The 16,689-nt window shown below is 56.7% G+C and overlaps 8 protein-coding genes across 8 annotated transcripts; 6 read left to right on the plus strand and 2 right to left on the minus strand.

The window, feature by feature from the left end:
* The first annotated feature begins 421 nt into the window (after positions 1-421).
* Positions 422-2,198, plus strand: L226DRAFT_486520 (uncharacterized protein). Its single transcript, XM_067677161.1, has 6 exons — positions 422-863; positions 922-1,194; positions 1,296-1,363; positions 1,420-1,581; positions 1,635-1,841; positions 1,904-2,198. Exons 1-6 carry the CDS (start codon positions 689-691, stop codon positions 2,066-2,068), a joined length of 1,050 nt encoding a protein of 349 aa, XP_067535291.1. The 5' UTR covers positions 422-688; the 3' UTR covers positions 2,069-2,198.
* A 589-nt stretch (positions 2,199-2,787) lies between these two features.
* On the plus strand, positions 2,788-4,299 carry L226DRAFT_534938 (concanavalin A-like lectin/glucanase). The gene is made up of 4 exons (XM_067680786.1): positions 2,788-3,462; positions 3,532-3,718; positions 3,782-3,892; positions 3,960-4,299. The coding sequence occupies exons 1-4, from the start codon at positions 3,116-3,118 to the stop codon at positions 4,053-4,055; spliced, it is 741 nt and encodes a 246-aa protein (XP_067535292.1). The 5' UTR covers positions 2,788-3,115; the 3' UTR covers positions 4,056-4,299.
* On the minus strand, positions 4,216-8,019 carry L226DRAFT_534939 (uncharacterized protein). Its single transcript, XM_067680787.1, has 3 exons — positions 7,747-8,019; positions 7,126-7,697; positions 4,216-6,950 (listed from the first exon to the last, which is right to left on the minus strand). Exons 1-3 carry the CDS (start codon positions 7,761-7,763, stop codon positions 4,582-4,584), a joined length of 2,958 nt encoding a protein of 985 aa, XP_067535293.1. The 5' UTR covers positions 7,764-8,019; the 3' UTR covers positions 4,216-4,581.
* Positions 8,020-8,314: 295 nt separating this feature from the next.
* L226DRAFT_612990 (60S ribosomal protein uL10) lies at positions 8,315-9,743 on the plus strand. The gene is made up of 5 exons (XM_067686459.1): positions 8,315-8,328; positions 8,390-8,471; positions 8,530-9,248; positions 9,409-9,537; positions 9,590-9,743. Exons 2-5 carry the CDS (start codon positions 8,405-8,407, stop codon positions 9,608-9,610), a joined length of 936 nt encoding a protein of 311 aa, XP_067535294.1. The 5' UTR covers positions 8,315-8,328; positions 8,390-8,404; the 3' UTR covers positions 9,611-9,743.
* Positions 9,744-9,961: 218 nt separating this feature from the next.
* On the plus strand, positions 9,962-11,801 carry L226DRAFT_534941 (uncharacterized protein). The gene is made up of 3 exons (XM_067680788.1): positions 9,962-10,073; positions 10,154-10,542; positions 10,607-11,801. The coding sequence occupies exons 1-3, from the start codon at positions 10,050-10,052 to the stop codon at positions 11,673-11,675; spliced, it is 1,482 nt and encodes a 493-aa protein (XP_067535295.1). The 5' UTR covers positions 9,962-10,049; the 3' UTR covers positions 11,676-11,801.
* A 202-nt stretch (positions 11,802-12,003) lies between these two features.
* L226DRAFT_571019 (ATPase, V0 complex, subunit E) lies at positions 12,004-12,350 on the minus strand (the record flags this gene model as incomplete). The annotated part of the gene is made up of 3 exons (XM_067684505.1): positions 12,004-12,032; positions 12,092-12,180; positions 12,256-12,350. 3 exons carry the CDS (start codon positions 12,348-12,350, stop codon positions 12,004-12,006), a joined length of 213 nt encoding a protein of 70 aa, XP_067535296.1.
* Positions 12,351-13,157: 807 nt separating this feature from the next.
* L226DRAFT_534942 (sterol 14 alpha-demethylase) lies at positions 13,158-15,522 on the plus strand. The gene is made up of 7 exons (XM_067680789.1): positions 13,158-13,534; positions 13,587-13,700; positions 13,754-13,876; positions 13,932-14,396; positions 14,454-15,092; positions 15,161-15,253; positions 15,317-15,522. The coding sequence occupies exons 1-7, from the start codon at positions 13,394-13,396 to the stop codon at positions 15,374-15,376; spliced, it is 1,635 nt and encodes a 544-aa protein (XP_067535297.1). The 5' UTR covers positions 13,158-13,393; the 3' UTR covers positions 15,377-15,522.
* L226DRAFT_534943 (uncharacterized protein) lies at positions 15,468-16,308 on the plus strand. Its single transcript, XM_067680790.1, has 4 exons — positions 15,468-15,528; positions 15,577-15,609; positions 15,675-15,808; positions 15,871-16,308. The coding sequence occupies exons 3-4, from the start codon at positions 15,740-15,742 to the stop codon at positions 16,168-16,170; spliced, it is 369 nt and encodes a 122-aa protein (XP_067535298.1). The 5' UTR covers positions 15,468-15,528; positions 15,577-15,609; positions 15,675-15,739; the 3' UTR covers positions 16,171-16,308.
* Positions 16,309-16,689: the final 381 nt, after the last annotated feature.

The following is a 16,689-nucleotide window of genomic DNA, read 5'->3' on the forward strand; positions in this document are numbered from 1 at the left end:
TCAAAACCGGTGAGAATTTCAAGTTCATTGCACTTGGCTAACGAAAGCGCCCGACTACAGTAAGCTTCCAACAGCTTCGAACCTGTATAGTACGTATGTTCATTCCCCCTCCCCATTATGGCATATATACTCAGGAGACGTGTCATGTAGGCGACTTGTTGCTTTGACGTTGAATTCCCAAACAACGCTGTAGGGGTTATTTCATCATGCCGTCCGGTCCTGCAGCGCATACCGGAATTGTCGGACAGACGACGCCAAAGCGGCATCATGTCAATCCGCCCGATCATAGGTGTGCAATCTAAGGATATACCGCCCTCCCTCACACAGATTTTTTCACAGCTTCCTTCCAACGTCACGTTGTACAACCGTAAGCAGGCATCCGCCTATAGGCTATATTTGCTCCTGTCCGTCGGAAGTCTGAGAGCAGCTCGCACTTCATTTGGGGGCGGTGTGGCTGGGAATCATCGAATGGTATGAACGGGCAGAATATCCCGTTGGGGGAAGGCGGGATCAATTCCTCGGCCTCGATCTTTCTCTTTGATGACTTCCAGCGGCCATGCTGCTCCTTGTCTGATCGCCTCCTCATAACCGGTGTGTCCGGGGAGAGGGGGGTCATCTCTCCTGATTCCGCCCTCAATATCCTCTCCCGTCCTCGTCCCCGTCTCTCGTCGCTCCTTCTTTCCTCATCATGTTTCCGTTCGCCTCCCTTCTTTCTCTCGCCTTGGCTTCTGGCGCACTGGCGCAGACATACAGCGCAACTTACCTCCCATCAAATGTTCCCAAGACTACCGAGGAGGGTCAGTCTGGGACCAACCAGTGTGGCACGGGCAGCGACCAAAACTCGATGTGCCAAAACTTGTACAGTTCGTATCTTCTACCGTCATTCGAGGGGCAGAGACGGCTGACGAGAACCGCCTGCAGTCAACTCCATAGATGACTTCTGTCTCTTCGCGCCCCCCAAGCCCGGCGCGGACTCCACAATTGGAAACACGGAGCGCATCGAGGTCGCATGGTGTATCAAGCCCGGCTATGGCACGCGCCTTATTCCGGACGGCGCAATTACTGGCGCGCACTTCGTGCAAACTCCGGACTACGTTCAGGTCACTGGTGTTGGTGACCTCACCAAGCTCAACATTGCGGAGAGCGACGTGGGCCAAGGTGGTGAACTTGACCCTCATGGCGCAGACGGAAATGGTGAGTTAGCCTAGCTCGACACCATTGACCCGCGCCCTGTGCTTGCTGGCTGCGTAGACTCTGGCAGACCCCGTACCTCATATTAACATGGTCTATCTCAGGCAACCCAATTGGTGGCTTGGTCTTCTCGAGCGCCTTTGGCCAGCTTGAGCAGATTCACGAGTGGACGGTGAGCGCGATTTGAACGTGTATTCCGCATAGTGGCTCACATGCATGTTAACGCAGAACTTCATGGCTGCTGACGAGTTCTGTATCCGTGCATGCAAGGACGGTCCCAACGCGCCCGCCCTTTGTCAACATATCTATGATGTCATGGGCTGCGATTGGAACATGCCCGGCAACTACCAGCCGGGCTCGTTCGACTCCTGCCAAGGCGATACTGGCGAGGTATGTTTCGCCCTCAGTCTGTGCGAAGTCGTTGCTAAGGATCCTCTTATCAGCCCATGGGTGTCTACGGCACCTCTACCTTCCACCAGGGACAGGCTGTTACCCCGCCCGCGCACGACGCGCCTGCGACGTCCTCGTGCAAGCCAGTCTCCAGCATTGGTAACTTTGCCGTAACTGGCACAGGCTCGTCCGCGGCTTCTGTCACAGGCTCGTCCACGGCTTCTGGGGCCTCTGTCACTGGTACCCAGCGCAACAGCGTCGTAAGTTTCAATTCATGCATCACCAGTACCTGGAGAGTTACTTACACGTCAATTATTCTCAGTCCGCGGCGCCCTCTGGCTCAGGCACGCGCTCCGGTACTAGCAGCGGCACGGCGGCTCCGACCGGTGCTGGTAGCAACGGTGCGGCGTCTCACCTCGGTGGTAGTGCTTTCGGGGTCATGGCTGCAGGCGTTGCTGTTGTTTTCGGAGCGGCTCTCGTTGTCTGAGTAGCTGACATGTATGGACAGCATCTTCATCCCCAGACTATCTATGTATGTGGACTTACGCGGTGTAATATTCTACAATGCATGATATTATTAGGTCATGGGCTCAATGATGTGGGCTCAACTCACTGCCAATATTCGTCAGTAGCTCTTTAGGACAATTGATCCGTCTCGCGAGGGGCGTCGGATCCCCAAGGCCTCAGACCTGCCTCAGGTCTCAGGTCTGCGGCAGCTATGTACGTTCTAATGAGGCGCCCTTAGGCCTAACATCACCGTGTTTGGAAGGAGATGAGGTTTCGAAACTCTATCGAGAACCGCCATCCCACGACTCTCCCCTAGCACGACGATCCGGAGGTCCTAAACAGAGTGCAATACTTGCTCAGTGCTGGTTCTCGTTGATCCGACCAACAATCGGCTCTGCAACTATGCTGTGCATGTCATCATGAAGTAAGCTCGGAGCATTCTGGGCATCGTGATCTGTCTTACCTCGAACCTCACCAGCTAAGTAAATCCAAGGTCTGAAAAGTATAGCATGCAGTCTCAACCAGACCTTATTCCTTTTAACGACCATGACATGGTGACTTCTACCTTCCTATTTATACAGTCCCTTCACTGGGTGCCTCAAAGGTGCCACCTCAGAACCACGGCCGCAGCGGAAGCGTCATATGTTTTGCCTATCCCAACCCACTCCCCCGCTGACTGGACTCCCTCGGAGAAACCGGCGGATATGTAGTAAGTATTGGGCGTTCTGCGAATAGTAGTCGCCTGAGCCGCGAACTTGGCAGCGGCCGTGAGGTAACTACATAGCCTCGTGGTGCCCTTGGCCGCATGGTCTGGCGTTTCTCTGGCGAGGCTTCGCCATCCAGTGACGCACATGGCACAGTGATGGATTAAGGTTTCTTGATGCCTAGAACCGCGGTTGTGGTCGAAGGTATAAAAAGGTTGGCGAGCTTGAGTGCTACTCAAGCTTCAGCCCGCACCACTTGGAGCTCTAGTCCCTCGACGAATCACTCTCGACCCACTTCAACTTTGCTACGACCCATTCTCACCATGTTTCCCGTTCTCCTCGCCCTGCTGCCGGCCGTCGCTGCGAAGACCCTCACAGTCGACTTCTCCACGTTCGCCTCGTCCGGCCTCACGGTTGCAGAGTTCCTCGACCAGAATCAGCTCTATAGGTCTGGGTACACAGTCGCCCCAGAGGAGGACCCATACCCGCACACGTTCATGACAGAGAACGTCGACATTCAGGGCGGATACCTCACTCTGAAGGTCTCCGGTGGCACGCAGCCCGGCGGCAGCGTCCCGAGCGCGGAGGTCGGAACCTACGACGACAACATCTTGTACGGTACCTTCAAGACCACCGCCATCGCCTCCCCGATCGCAGGCGTATGCCATGGGTGAGCTCAATCCGTTTCATCGGCTGTTTGACCAGTTCATTGTCTGACGGCAATACCTTGATGATCTAGCTTCTTCACGTATGAGAACGACTGTCAAGAGTCCGACATCGAGATCTTGACCTCGTTCTACAACACCGGAAACATATACGTCCAACCCGGGTTGGAACTCACCAACCAGAACCTGCAGTGCGATCACACGCAGAACACGAACACTGCAGTCCCCTACCCTGCTGACCCGACTACTGGAGAGCATGAGGTTCGTACTGCTTTGTGCTTCTCGCGCCATTCTATCCGCTGTTCGAAACTGACCTGTCTAAAGTACACCCTCGAATGGAGTGCGAGTGCCACCAAATACTACTTCGATGGCCAGCTCGTGGCTACACTCAATACGAATGTACCCACGGAGCCATCCTCGTTCATCTGGAACTCGGTAAGCCTATGCTTGCATCAGCTACACCGTCGAGCGCAGACTGAGTAGTTGTGACTTTCTCCTGTAGTGGTCTGGAGGCAACGTGAAATGGACCGCTGGCCCTCCCACTCAGGACAGCATTCTCCGCATCAAGAAGATCGATCTCGACTATCAATTAGCCTAGAATCATACTGTAGCTCCAGGTGTCGAAAGTGGAGGGGAGTAAAGCAATGTCGGTCGGCTTCCGCAATGATATCTACAGAAGAATAGTCTGTACGTCCCACGATGTAATATTAATGTTGAGTCCCGACGACGCCGCAGGCATGGCTTGGCGGGTCGAGAGGCACAGCTATCCAATACAAACAACTGGAGCATCAGTCAGCACGAGAACTGGAGCAATGCTGGACTCGAGCTCGAGCTTTTGCTTGTCATCTTTCGACTGCGCTATTGTGACGTACTCTTCATGATGCATGTCTTGGATTGGCAACGTTATCCTGGTCGATGTGCAGTGGTTCCGGAACATCAATTCAGATGTCGTATGGTCTCGCAGAGCCCGTCAGTCCTAGATTTGCATGTCCACCACGCAGGCCAGCTAATCTTCCTGAAGCCCGAGGAACTAGAGGCTGGCACTGCGAACCTATGCTTAACCTAGCAACGTAACACCGGCACCGACGAAACGACGCTACATACACGCCGACCCACTCCAAACGTCAAACCCGACGAGAACTCCCCCACCCCTGCGCCTCAAGAGCCTTCATGATACCCACAACTTTCCTCCCCGCAGCCACATCGCCTCTCTGGTAGAACGCCGTCACGAACATCTTGTACAGCGGTCGCACGTGCGATTTGTACTGCAATGGCGTGCCGACTTTGGGTAGCTCCAGCTGCCCGACGATCACGGTCTCGACGGGGGAAGCCTGCATTCCGAACGGCGGAGGGTCAGGCATCCCGTGGTCTGTCATTGCGGCACCCGACCCAGTGGGATACCCCCTGCGGATCAGAACGTCGAAGAGCTGACGGGCCATGAGCGCATCGACGTCCTCCGTGCAACGGAGCTGCGCCTTGAGCAGGATATTCACAGTGACATGGTCAGGCACGAAGCCGTACTGCTCCTTGAACTCTCGGTATGTATTGACAACCATCTCCGCTCGACGTCGGTTGGACACCGAGCGTCGGAGGATATATCCGTGCAGGATGGTGTTGCCGATCGACGTCCGGATGGACGGCGAGGCGCGATCGCGGACGGCGCTGAAGAGCTGCTTCGCCGCAACGAAGCGGCCCTTGAGGACGAGTGCGTGTACCGTCTGACGCCAGGAATGCGTGTCTTCCATCCACAAACTAGTCGTCCGGGATGTCGCCTTTATGGGGTCGGATCTGCGGGCACGACTGCGTACAAGGGCCATAAGGGCATTCCTCGACAACCGCGAGTGTCCCATGAGCCTGAAGACAATCCTCTTCGCCCGAACACGGTGCAGCTTGAATAGGACTAGAGACGTCCATCGCTCAGCGTTCTCCGGATGCTTGGACGAGCAGAGCGACAACGTACGTTGTGCGAGGCGGAATTGCCTATGTTCCAGGAGCGCGCGTAGGATGCGGGTGTAGAACAGTGCGGAGAACCATAACGAGTGGTGTCCGGAGACATCCTCCACGATCTTGACGACTTTCGGAGCGCACTGGTGTTGGACGAGGGTGAGGAGGACACCTCGGAGCCTCCTAAGCAGTGGATTCGGTGTTTGCAGTTGAGCAGCCAGGACGAAAAAGGGTTTCATCCTCTCTACGACGTCGGCAGGGTCGAGGAATCGTCGCCCGTAGCGCATATACATCTGCAGGTGTACTGAGACGACCTTCGCACGCAACTCCGGCCCCAGCAGTGCATCGTTGAGATAGCGATCAAGAAAGCCACTGATGCCGTGTTTCGCAAGAGCAACACCAACAGCGGCGACGACCGTGTCAGAAGGCTGGACTGCTCGGCTTCTCGCCCATGCGACCAACTCTTGCGCATGCTCCGGATCTGTCCGAGAGTAACGCACTATAGCAGTATCAACCGCGCTCCGCAAAACGTGCATGCGGTTCGTGTAGACCATGAGATCGACGAGGGCACGCTCAAAAAACGTCCCGCAGACGAGGGACGCGTAGAGCTGCTCCGATGCCAACAGCTGTAGTCCAGTTTCGGTTTCAGGGCGGGTCTCCCGAACTGACCACAGCCCCGCCGCGACGCAGAAGTCGCGGCACACCTCGACCAACGCCTTGTCCTTGAGTTGACCTCCGAGCCTCAGGAAGGACGCGCAGATGATACGTGTGACCAGGAGGGTACGGGGAGGAGCGACGGAGGGATGTACAGTAGTCCATTCCCTCCACACCCTGCGGACGACCTGAGAGAAGCCTCGCACGACATCGTCTCCCAATGATGCCCCACCAGACTCGGTCGAGCGGAACAAGTTCTCCATCGCGGCTAGAACACATACAGTTCGCCATTCGACGACTGCAGCTTGTTGAACCGGATCATAGGCGGGAGGTATGACCTGGCCTGCTCCGTCGGTAGCGCGGGTACGTGCGAGCGCAAGGAGGAGGACGTAGTTCCAGCGAACGTCGATTGTGGTCTTGATGACGGAATCCGGGTTAAACAGTCTGCTTGCCACAGCAATGCTCCAACGGATGGCAGGTTGCTCTGCTGCAGCGCCCCCAGGCGAGAAGAGTGCGCTCGCCAGAGCCGCGACCAACAGATCAATGTCAGGAGGCGCCAGCTCACTCCCACCGGTGGCGAGACTGAAGGGGACCTTGGCTGTCCTGGCTACGTGTGCGCCCACCGCGTGCAGAAGCTCTTCTTTAAGAGCACCCGACAACTGATTGCCACATCGCAGCACGAGGTGAAAGAAAGCATCAGGATTGGTTTCGTCACCATATCGGCTCGTGTGAAGAGCTTTGAGGAGAGACGTCGCGAATTGGTGCACCAGGGCTGGAGGAGAGGCCGCAAGAGCGTCGAAGAAGGATACGTAAACGTCGGGGTCCGAAGTCGTCGCGCAAAGGGAGAAATATTGCTTCTCGACCTTGGTCAACATTTGCCTCGCCTTTGATGGATCTGCACCAAGAGGTCAGCGGAGGAACGTGGCAGAGCGAGGAGCATGGGCCGGAATAGTGAATCTCAAGAAGATGAGAAAGTTCTTGTCCTGAAGTCCAGGCGCTCCATGAGAACCAAGAGGTACTTCCTTTCCTCGTAGAGATTTCTGGCAGGGACTCGTCGCGTGGACACTCACCATTCTGAAGGTGCTCCCTGGACTGGACTAGGTACGCGCGCATAAGCCAGTAATGGTCGGACGGAAGTAATGAGTACCGGAGCCGATGCTTGTCACCGACTATCTCTTCAATGAACGCCCAGTGTGGTGCGAACGTGGACGCTTGCATTTGTGAGGCACGAGGATGGGTGTAGGAGGAAGTCTGAGGGTGACCGTATTCCGAGATGGACAGTGTTCCGAGTAAGCAAATCAATGAGCTCAGCTCTGTCGAGGACATCTTGTTCAGTACGTGCGTGGTCTTCCAGAAGTGGTACCGATTGCGAATGTCGCGGACGGTCAAGAGGAGAGGATTGGGTTGAGGCGACAAAAGATCGCGACACTTCCCCATGGATTTGATGGCATTGGACGCCGCGTCTTGTCGGTTTACATTCTTGGTGGATGGGACCGCCGTCACAGCGACAGTCCGGAGGTCATGCGACGCATAGGGTAGTGATGATGTTGAAAAGCGTATAAGACAGCCCGGAGGGATGAAAGGGTTGCTAGACGCAGAGACATGGGAGTAGGATTGTAATGGACCAACGCCGGTAGGGTTTCTAGGAACATATCAGACCTTGTCAAATTCAGAAGCAGCATCGGACTCACCCAAAGTTCAGCAGCATACTTTCGCGGCCACCCGCGACTCGGACGGATTGCCGTACCCATCGCAACATTCCATTGCATGTGAGATGCGATCCCAGACGCGTCCAAGCAAGGAGGGGTGCGTGTCCACCACCCAGGTCGACTACTGACTATCCAAGACCACGCAGGACAAGACGGCTCAAGGGGAGAAATGCGAGCCCACCGACGTCCGTGTCGTCGTGGCCGCTGCAGACTGAGACTGAGACTCGGAGCCGGACCCGAGCGACACGCTGACGCGAATCGGCAACTACCAGGCTCTGTTCCAGCCCACTGGCGCCAGTCACCTGCCATTTCGGTGATCCGGCAGTTGCCGAAACGTCTGAACTCTATCTGTCCAACTGTACGCCACAGCCATACGTGCCCCTGTGCACGCAAAGTGGTGTATTCACCGCTGCTATATTCACGACCAGCTGCCTTGAAAAATCCTTTGGCACAACAGGTGAGCAGACCAAATGACAGCTGCGTTCCATATGTCTGACTGTGCGATCGCAGAGGTCAATAGGGAGGCGTTGATCATTCACTTCGTCTAACTACTCAAACCCCGAAGTGAGTCGAGACTCAGCATTGAACATCTGAGCCTGGCTTGACCGTGCTCGCGTCACTCCAGGACTACATCATCACAATGGGTGCCACTCGTGCGCAGAAGGAACTCTACTTCCAGAAGCTCAAGGAGCTTGTGGCCAAGTACCGTGAGTCTTGTCTTGAAATGCACACCGCGCATCGGACAAACGTGTATCTGCCGTCCAGCCTCCATCTTCATCGTCAATGTCGACAACGTCGGTTCCAACCAGATGCACCAGATCCGTGTCTCTCTCCGCGGCAAGGGTATCGTCGTCATGGGCAAGAACACCATGGTCCGCCGTGCTCTCCGTTCCATCCTCGGCGAGCACCCCCAGTTCGAGCGTCTCCTTCCCCACGTCAAGGGCAACATCGGTTTCGTCTTCACTGCTGGTGACCTGAAGGAGATCCGTGATATCATCACCGCCAACAAGGTCGCTGCCCCCGCCCGTGCTGGTGCCCTCGCCCCCAAGGATGTCACTATCCCGGGTGGTAACACTGGTATGGAACCCGGCAAGACCTCCTTCTTCCAGGCCCTCGGTATCCCGACCAAGATCGCTCGTGGTACCATTGAAATCGTGTCCGACGTTCAGGTCGTCACTGCTGGTACTCGTGTCGGCCCGTCCGAGGCGACCCTGCTCAACATGTTGAACATCTCGCCGTTCACCTACGGTATGACCGTCGTCCAGATCTTCGACCAGGGCAACATTTTCTCGCCCGAAGTTCTCGACATCTCCGACAAGGAGCTCTTGGACCGCTTCTTCTCCGGTATCACGACCATCGCTGCGATCTCCCTCGCCATCAACTACCCGACCATCGTCTCCGTTATGCACTCCCTGGTCAACTCGTACAAGAACCTCATCGCTATTGCCCTCGCTACCGACTACTCGTTCGAGGGTGCCGAGAAGGTGCGTTCACTTCTTGCTACCGTTTACCTATGACGTTTTCATATACACTGAAAATGCTGAGCGTCCTTCGGGCGAATGCTGTTTCCTTTTCCGCTTATTGTCTGAGGCTACTCGCCCATTATATAACACGAACTCATCACTGACTTCTTCCTCTCTATAGGCCAAGGAGTACCTCGCCAACCCCGATGCGTTCGTTGTTGCCGCCGCCTCCGTGGCTGCTGATGCTGCTCCCGCTGCGGCAGAGGCTGCTGCCCCCGAGGAGGAGAAGGAGGAGTCCGACGACGACATGGTACGCATCCTTTTGCCCTACACGAGATCTAGTTGCTTACTTGTATTTTCAGGGCTTCGGTCTCTTCGACTAAGCGCGCCATCCCCGAGTGTGCCGCTGATGATGTATCGCTTCATGACCTCTCCAAAAGCTACTACTCTACGATACCGTCTCTGTATCCATACTGTGTCGTTAGCTCTCATGAATCCACGATGCTCGATTGCTGCATGCGCTTTCCCATGCTTTCTCGAGAGTGGCACGGTGTGCTGCGGCGGGGCCACAAGCGAGAGCCCGAAACGTCATTGAGAAGTCTTGATGCTCAATCAAGTTGCCAAAGCTGCTTTAAGTTTCAGCGAAGCTCACGCCCGTTGCGGCAGCGCAAGCTCAATACATAATGAGACACTTCGCTAAGGCCTGCCAATACTGCTTTTCTACCGACCGCTACCATGTCCGACACAGACGAGCCGACTGAGCTTCAAGTGACCTTCAGCCCACATCTGTATCTGCAGCGGAGGGGTTGGGTGCTCGATATCATGCGACGCGAGGGCATTACGGAGGTACGCGCTAGTGGCACATTCGGTGTTCCCAGCTAACCGCCATTTGCCCAACCCACGACGACGTGTTTGTACGTACCCAGGTCCTCGATATCGGATGTGGCGAAGGCGAACTCTTGGCATGTCTCTGCAACCCCGCACCGTGGCTCGCGCCACCACCGCAGGACGTCCTTCCCCCCGCCACTGCATCAGACGCCGGCGACGATGCTGCGTACACTGCGGTGCTGGAGGAGCTACATCGCACCATCCTGCACCCCAGGAAGATTTCTGGGCTCGATATATGCGAGGACGACCTCAAGTGCACAGTGCGCATCACCCAACCGCCGCCACCGCCACAAGACGAAGAGACCAAGTCGGTGTGGTACCGCGTGCCCGCACGATGGGAGGATCTCGAGGTGAACATCTGGCAGGGCAGCCTCGAGCACGCCAACCCCGCGTTCATGGACGTCGAGTGCATCGTCGCGACCGAAGTGTACGTACGCGCCCCCGCCCCCCGTCTTGACTAAGATTGACCTGAGCTGACTGCCCTCCCGCAGCATCGAACACCTCCCCGAACCCGTCCTCGACCGCTTCGCACCCGTGATCCTGGGTGCGTACCGCCCCCGCTTCCTCCTCATCACTACGCCGTCCTACACGTTCAATGCGCGCTTCACCGCACCCGATGCCCCTCCCTCCGCGCGCCAGGGCTACCCCGACCCCACCGGGCGCACCGATCGCGTCTTCCGGCACCACGACCACAAGTTCGAGTGGACCGTCGACGAGTTCCGCGCGTGGTGCATCGCGGTCGCAGAAGAGTGGGGGTATGAGGTGGTTGAGTTTGGAGGCGTGGGGACGGCCGTTGAGCAGGACGAGTGGGGGAGGGACGAACAGCTGGGATATGCGAGCCAGGTTGCCGCGTTTAGGAGACGGGAGGGAGAAGAGTGGGATGCGAGACGCGTGAGAAGGTGGATGGAGGTGGAGATGACGCGTAAGAGCATGGCACGCGGGGCTGGAGAGACGGCGGGGACTCACCATCTGCTCGCCGCATACCAGCACCCGGCACACGAACTCTCCGGCCGTCCTCAGCCTCTTGACGTTGTCGGCGAGCTCGTCGTCTCGAAAATGGTCCGGTTCCGCGAGACGTCCGTCTCGCTGAACGAGATCTGGTTCGAGTCGGAGATCGAGCGTGCTTGTGGAGGATGGCTGGACTGGCTCGTCCGTGCGATTCAGATCCACGAGGGGCTTGCGTTGCATCAGACCCCCCTCGGTTCGAGCACCTTCAATGAGTGGGTCATCCAGCTCGCGCCAGCGCTCCACCACTTCATCCCGCCAGAATCGCATGCAGATGCATGGGGGACGCCCCCGGATACAGACGAAGTGGAGGACCTGGGTGATCCATTTGATGATGACGACACGTTGTGGATGGAGGATGATGGAGGAGGGCTGGTCAAAGGAGCAGGAAGCGGAACCGGGGACGAAACTGCATATAGCGAGTGGGGCGCAGCGGAAGTTTCGGCGAGACGAGACGTTGACTGGGGCGAGCCAGACTCGGATGGGTGGGGGAAGGTTGTGGACCCTGCAGCCTGGGGAGCACCTGAAGGAGGACGAACCTGGGGCGAATGGTGACCGAAATGGTTGCGGTTGCATTAGTATACGTATTCTTGGACGGCATACCACAGAGTAATGATGTTGATTTCGTGATGAGCAACGGGCGACGCAACGACGCGTCATCTTGAGGCTCTTCAAGCTAGGCTTACGTTCAAGTGCAAGGGTATGGAATAGACATGAGCACCTCAGGAGGCTCGATGCACGGAATAATCTACAATAAGTGTCCTTCACGACCACGAACGACGTGAGCGGTGTGATGAACGTAACACAGGGGCATAGGCGTACCAAAGAGCAAGTGATAACAACAATCTCCTCCTCTCTCTCTCGGTCGCCGTATCGCGGCACCTCACTCCTCCATGGCGGCACGCTTAGGACCTACATGCGAGTTAACTGTCTAGTCTCGCGGGAACTTACATGAGCAATGTGAGACTCACTCTCCAATGGATGAACCTGTGCGAGGTACGTGACCGTCCACATGAGGTAGCAGCACGCAAGCGTGAGCAGGACGCTTGTCCGTATGAGTCTGCAGCGCGTCCAGTCCAACGCAGTTCAGTATTCGAGGTCGGTGTGCATGAACCGCCGAGTTGGCGAGACTCACGTCTGGTTAGGGCCCTTTGGTGTTGTGAACCATCCTACGAATCCGAGGGCTACGGCAATGGCGAGGATAAAGAGTGTGGGGAGGGAGGAGGACATGGTGGATGGATGAGCGAGTGCAAGGTGCTGTGCGCGGCTCAGGCAACGCGGTCCACAGACCCGGGCGCTTCGTTGTCACCTCGATTTCAGCTGGTCGTCAGAGGACTCAGGAGGACCGGCAGTTGGCTTCTTGGCTCTCAACCTGGCCTCAGCTCAGGTCATTTCCTACAAAAGTGTGTTGTTATCTCTGATACAGCTTATGACTGTTTTCGAGACGCTGCACTGTCAACACACACGCATAGACGGGGTTCAAGTACCAGTTGCCCGATCACTTCGACCAGTTCCGACTTCGCAGGAGGACTCTAATGTATTTCACTGTATGTATCTCCTCTTCGCAGAGTGATCCAGCGCACATATTGAATTGCCCGTTGTATAGGTACATGGGATCTCCCGAGGTCCCCTGATCCTGCGGGTACATGTCCGGGGTTAGGAGAGGTGCTGTCGCCTCGGCTGGAGAACGCGCACTGGCACGTTGTAAGGCCGTCCGCCCCGGCTGTAGGCCAGTCCAACCGTCTGCCTACCTATCTGAGATCGCCCGGCCAAGACCATGGCTGCAGACTAGTTTATACTTAGGATATACTGTCTCTTCCGTGGCCGTTGTGTCGGTCTGCAACCCTTGGTATTCCCAATGGAGGCGCTTGCAACTGAAAGATCTGGTACACGTACAGAACGGTTAATGAGCGTGCCCGGTAGGAGTTCTCGCACGCAACGTGGAAGTGTGGATGGATTTGCGCAGGGGTGTTCCGGCTGCTCGTGCCCGTGGGCTGGCAGAGTCGGACGACTTGGAATTTGTGCTCGCGCATAGAACTTGAAGAGAGCTCGTAGGCCTGCGGTCGGGGGACGAGACTCTGTGGGCGGAGGACCGAGAGAGCTCCAGTCCCAAAGAGGAGAAGCGAGTGCCAAATTCGGCAAGTGGGAATCGTTCGATGAGAGCGCGAGGAAATTATATATTCAGGCGTCCGCACTGGCTCCCACAGACGTCGTCCCAGCGTCGTCCTCTCATCGTTCCCCCGAGCTCGCCTCTCTCGAGCTCAGCGACAACGATGTCCGCCAACGCCACCTTCTCCGAGCCCTGGACAGGCACCCTCACCCAGCTCGAGTGGCCCTCGACCCCCCGCCTCGTCCTCCTCACCCTCATCAACTTCCCCATCCTTGCCGTCATCCTCAATGTTCTCTGGCAACTGGTGAGTCCTCCCGTCCTCCACCCCCGCCCATCGCGCCAACAACAACATCCAGATACCCCGCTCCAAGTCGCAACCGCCCTTGGTCTGGCACTGGATACCCTTCCTCGGTTCTGCGGCCGCGTATGGTCGCGACCCCATTGTCTTCTTCCGCAACTGCAGGGAAAAGGTGAGTTCGAATGCACCCGTGAACCATCTGTTACTCACACGCGACATTCGCAGTACGGTAATTGCTTTACCTTCATCCTCCTCGGCAAGCGCGTCACCGTCACTCTCGGTACCCGTGGCAACGACTACGTCCTGGGCGGCAAGCACACTCAACTCGCGGCGGAGGATGTCTACTCGGTACGCTCGTTCTTCATCTTCGTCTGAGAACTCCCCCCTCACCAGGCCCCAAAAGGCTCTGACTACACCCGTGTTCGGCAAGGATGTCGTGTACGACTGTCCCAACGAGAAACTCATGGAGCAGAAGAAGTTCGTCAAGGTCTCTCTCACCATCGACAAGTTCCGTGCCTACGTCGGCATGATTGAGGAAGAGATCAAGGGCTACCTTGACACCGACTCGAGCTTCCGTGTCTACCAAATGGACGACATCAACGAGTGGGGCTCATTCCCCGTCCTCAAGGCCTTCTCCGAGATGACTATCTTGACCGCCTCACGAACCCTCCAGGGCAGGGAAATTCGTGAGCGATTGACGAAGGACTACGCACAGGTCTACCACGACCTCGACCACGGTTTCACCCCTCTGCACTGGATGATCCCCGGCCTTCCTCTCCCCAGCTATCGTAAGAGAGATGCTGCCCACGCCAAGATGAGTTCCTTCTACCAGAGCATCATCAGGCGCCGTCGCGAGCACCCTGAGGAGGTACGTGCATGCAACCAGCTCGTGCTATGACACAAGGACTGACCAAATGACCCACAGGCTCATGAGGACGATGTTATTGCCTCTCTCATGAAGCAGCGCTACCGCGACGGAACTCCCCTTCGTGACCATGAAATTGCCCACATCATGATTGCTCTTCTCATGGCTGGCCAGCACACGAGCTCCTCGTCCCTCGCATGGACCATGCTCCACCTCGCGGACCGTCCGGACATCCAAGAGGCACTCTATGCGGAGCAGGTCAAGCACTTCGGCACTCCCGACGGCGGCCTCCGCGACATCACCTACGACGAGATCCGTGACCTCAAGGTCCTCGACGCGGTTGTGCGCGAGACCCTCCGTCTCCACCCTCCAATCCATTCCATCATGCGCATGGCCCACGAGGACATCCCTGTTCCCGCCACCCTTGCCGCTCCGTCTGAGGACATCACGTACGTCGTGCCGAAGGGCGACATCGTCATGGCCTCGCCCATCGTCAGCCAGCTCGACCCCACTGTGTGGGAGGACTCGGAGAGGTGGGAGCCGCTCCGCTGGTACGACGAGAAGGGCTTCGCTGCGCAAGCACACAAGCAGTACAACGAGGGCGAGAAGGTCGACTTCGGGTTCGGTCTTGTCAGCAAGGGCACGGTCAGCCCCTACCTTCCCTTCGGCGCTGGCAGGCATCGGTGCATTGGCGAGCAGGTGAGTCTCAGGACGTCACGATTTGTGAGGCCGTTCACGCTGACGTTGTGTCTCTTTCCACTTCCTAGTTCGCGTACCTGCAGATCTCCACTGTCATCTGCGCGCTCGTGCGCCGGCTGGAGCTCAAGGTCGAGGGCGACTTCCCCAAGTCGGATTACTCCGTACGTGTCTCCTTCACCCTTCCGGTTTTCGCTCGTGCGTGTGCTTAAGCGCCTGGATTGCAGTCGATGATGGTCCAGCCGATGCCCGTTAACATCATGTACCGTAGGAGGAAGTTTGAGTGAGGGATGCCGTAGGGGCGATTGGGATAGACGCTTACGACCACACTGTGAAGTACACTAGAGCTTGTTGCACGATCTAATTACCAGACACGAGGAGCATCATCTCATGTATCGACGATTGCGTGCGTGTCCGATGTTGACTGACATGGAAGGAGGTGCGTTTGTTTCCAGACCCAGAGGTTCGTGTGCTGACGAGGACTTAGGTGTGTTTCCATGGTTTCCATCCTTGCAGCGCTGTAAGTTCACCGACGTGTTCACGCATATACCGTGGCTGCGTTTGACTCTGACGATGACGTGCAAGCCTACGAAGTAGGAATCTAACGAGACGTACATCAGTACGCCACTTACAGCCTGAGGGTTGCGGCCATGGGCCTTGCAGAGGATCCCTGGGAGAAGCGACCGCGTTTGCGTAGCTTGAACGTCAACGGCTTGGAGGTGAGATGGCGATCCTGCACTGCACCAAGCTTCAGTACTGACGTTTCCTCAATGCTGGGCAGGGAAACGCCGTCCCCGTCCTCTGTACGAGACGCTGCCAAGGGCATTGTCGAACTTGCGCCGGGCGACTACGTAGTCTTCCATGGTCAGCGGGCTCATCCGTCCCTACTAATACCATGTCGCCAAACAGCTTTCTCCCCGGGGCCGGAAGTACCTGCATGCCTGGAGGTCTCATAGCTCCCTTCCACCAACCCGCCATACGCGAATACTATGGCGACTACATCGTGGAAGGCGAGAGGGTCTTTGTGGAGGCCGTTTCGGGAAGGGGTGCGCTGAGCTGGTCACGACCGGATTGCCGATGATGGGAGTTATGTTGGGAGAGCTGATACAGGTCCTTGGTCAGGACGGTACTGACCAGATAGTGACACTGCTTGCATGCTACTGGGATAGCTCAGATGCCTCAGCGAATGTAGAAAATGTGGATGACGGAGGCTATATAGGTGCGTTGTTCCTTTATCTTGTTGTAGTGGTGTGCCAGTGGGACTGATAGCACGTTGTCCAGGTTGTGTATGACAGGCTGCTCGACCTTACTAGGATTCTTTCTCTCGAAGTTCAAGCCTCAAGGCCTCAAAGGTTCAAGTTGGGTCCGAGTGTACTCAGACAATCACAAGTGCAGCATCCGATAGTCTGTGAACCCATTCCATTTTCCGCCTCGTGCTGGCTTGCACTGCCCATCGACGGTGTACGAAGACTCTGGCGTTGCGCTCGCAGTGGGACTTTCCCAGGACAACTCTCTAGGATGCCGTTATCACACTGCCCGAGAAGTACCATTATGCACCGCTCATGAGCGCTTACATGCTTCGTTCTTCCTCAGGCGATTG

This window comes from Lentinus tigrinus, assembly GCF_003813185.1.
Source record: "Lentinus tigrinus ALCF2SS1-7 unplaced genomic scaffold L226scaffold_12, whole genome shotgun sequence".
In the NCBI taxonomy this organism is placed as follows: Eukaryota; Fungi; Basidiomycota; class Agaricomycetes; order Polyporales; family Polyporaceae; genus Lentinus; species Lentinus tigrinus.

Bases quoted from the DNA above. Each gene is read 5' to 3' on its own strand.
- L226DRAFT_534939 (XM_067680787.1), bottom strand. The intron at 6,951-7,125 runs GTGAGTGTCCAC...CTCTTGGTGCAG, and splicing joins CAGGGAGCACCTTCAGAATG to ATCCATCAAAGGCGAGGCAA.
- L226DRAFT_534941 (XM_067680788.1), top strand. From the start codon at position 10,050: ATGCGACGCGAGGGCATTACGGAG. The intron at 10,074-10,153 runs GTACGCGCTAGT...GTACGTACCCAG, and splicing joins GACGCGAGGGCATTACGGAG to GTCCTCGATATCGGATGTGG. The intron at 10,543-10,606 runs GTACGTACGCGC...GCCCTCCCGCAG, and splicing joins TGCATCGTCGCGACCGAAGT to CATCGAACACCTCCCCGAAC.
- L226DRAFT_534942 (XM_067680789.1), top strand. From the start codon at position 13,394: ATGTCCGCCAACGCCACCTTCTCCGAGCCCTGGACAGGCACCCTCACC. The intron at 13,701-13,753 runs GTGAGTTCGAAT...CGACATTCGCAG, and splicing joins TCCGCAACTGCAGGGAAAAG to TACGGTAATTGCTTTACCTT. The intron at 13,877-13,931 runs GTACGCTCGTTC...AGGCCCCAAAAG, and splicing joins CGGCGGAGGATGTCTACTCG to GCTCTGACTACACCCGTGTT.
- L226DRAFT_486520 (XM_067677161.1), top strand. From the start codon at position 689: ATGTTTCCGTTCGCCTCCCTTCTTTCTCTCGCCTTGGCTTCTGGCGCA. The intron at 1,364-1,419 runs GTGAGCGCGATT...ATGTTAACGCAG, and splicing joins AGCAGATTCACGAGTGGACG to AACTTCATGGCTGCTGACGA. The intron at 1,842-1,903 runs GTAAGTTTCAAT...AATTATTCTCAG, and splicing joins GTACCCAGCGCAACAGCGTC to TCCGCGGCGCCCTCTGGCTC.
- L226DRAFT_534938 (XM_067680786.1), top strand. From the start codon at position 3,116: ATGTTTCCCGTTCTCCTCGCCCTGCTGCCGGCCGTCGCTGCGAAGACC. The intron at 3,719-3,781 runs GTTCGTACTGCT...ACCTGTCTAAAG, and splicing joins CGACTACTGGAGAGCATGAG to TACACCCTCGAATGGAGTGC. The intron at 3,893-3,959 runs GTAAGCCTATGC...TTTCTCCTGTAG, and splicing joins CCTCGTTCATCTGGAACTCG to TGGTCTGGAGGCAACGTGAA.
- L226DRAFT_534943 (XM_067680790.1), top strand. From the start codon at position 15,740: ATGGGCCTTGCAGAGGATCCCTGGGAGAAGCGACCGCGTTTGCGTAGC. The intron at 15,809-15,870 runs GTGAGATGGCGA...AATGCTGGGCAG, and splicing joins TGAACGTCAACGGCTTGGAG to GGAAACGCCGTCCCCGTCCT.
- L226DRAFT_612990 (XM_067686459.1), top strand. From the start codon at position 8,405: ATGGGTGCCACTCGTGCGCAGAAGGAACTCTACTTCCAGAAGCTCAAG. The intron at 8,472-8,529 runs GTGAGTCTTGTC...TCTGCCGTCCAG, and splicing joins GGAGCTTGTGGCCAAGTACC to CCTCCATCTTCATCGTCAAT. The intron at 9,538-9,589 runs GTACGCATCCTT...TTGTATTTTCAG, and splicing joins AGGAGTCCGACGACGACATG to GGCTTCGGTCTCTTCGACTA.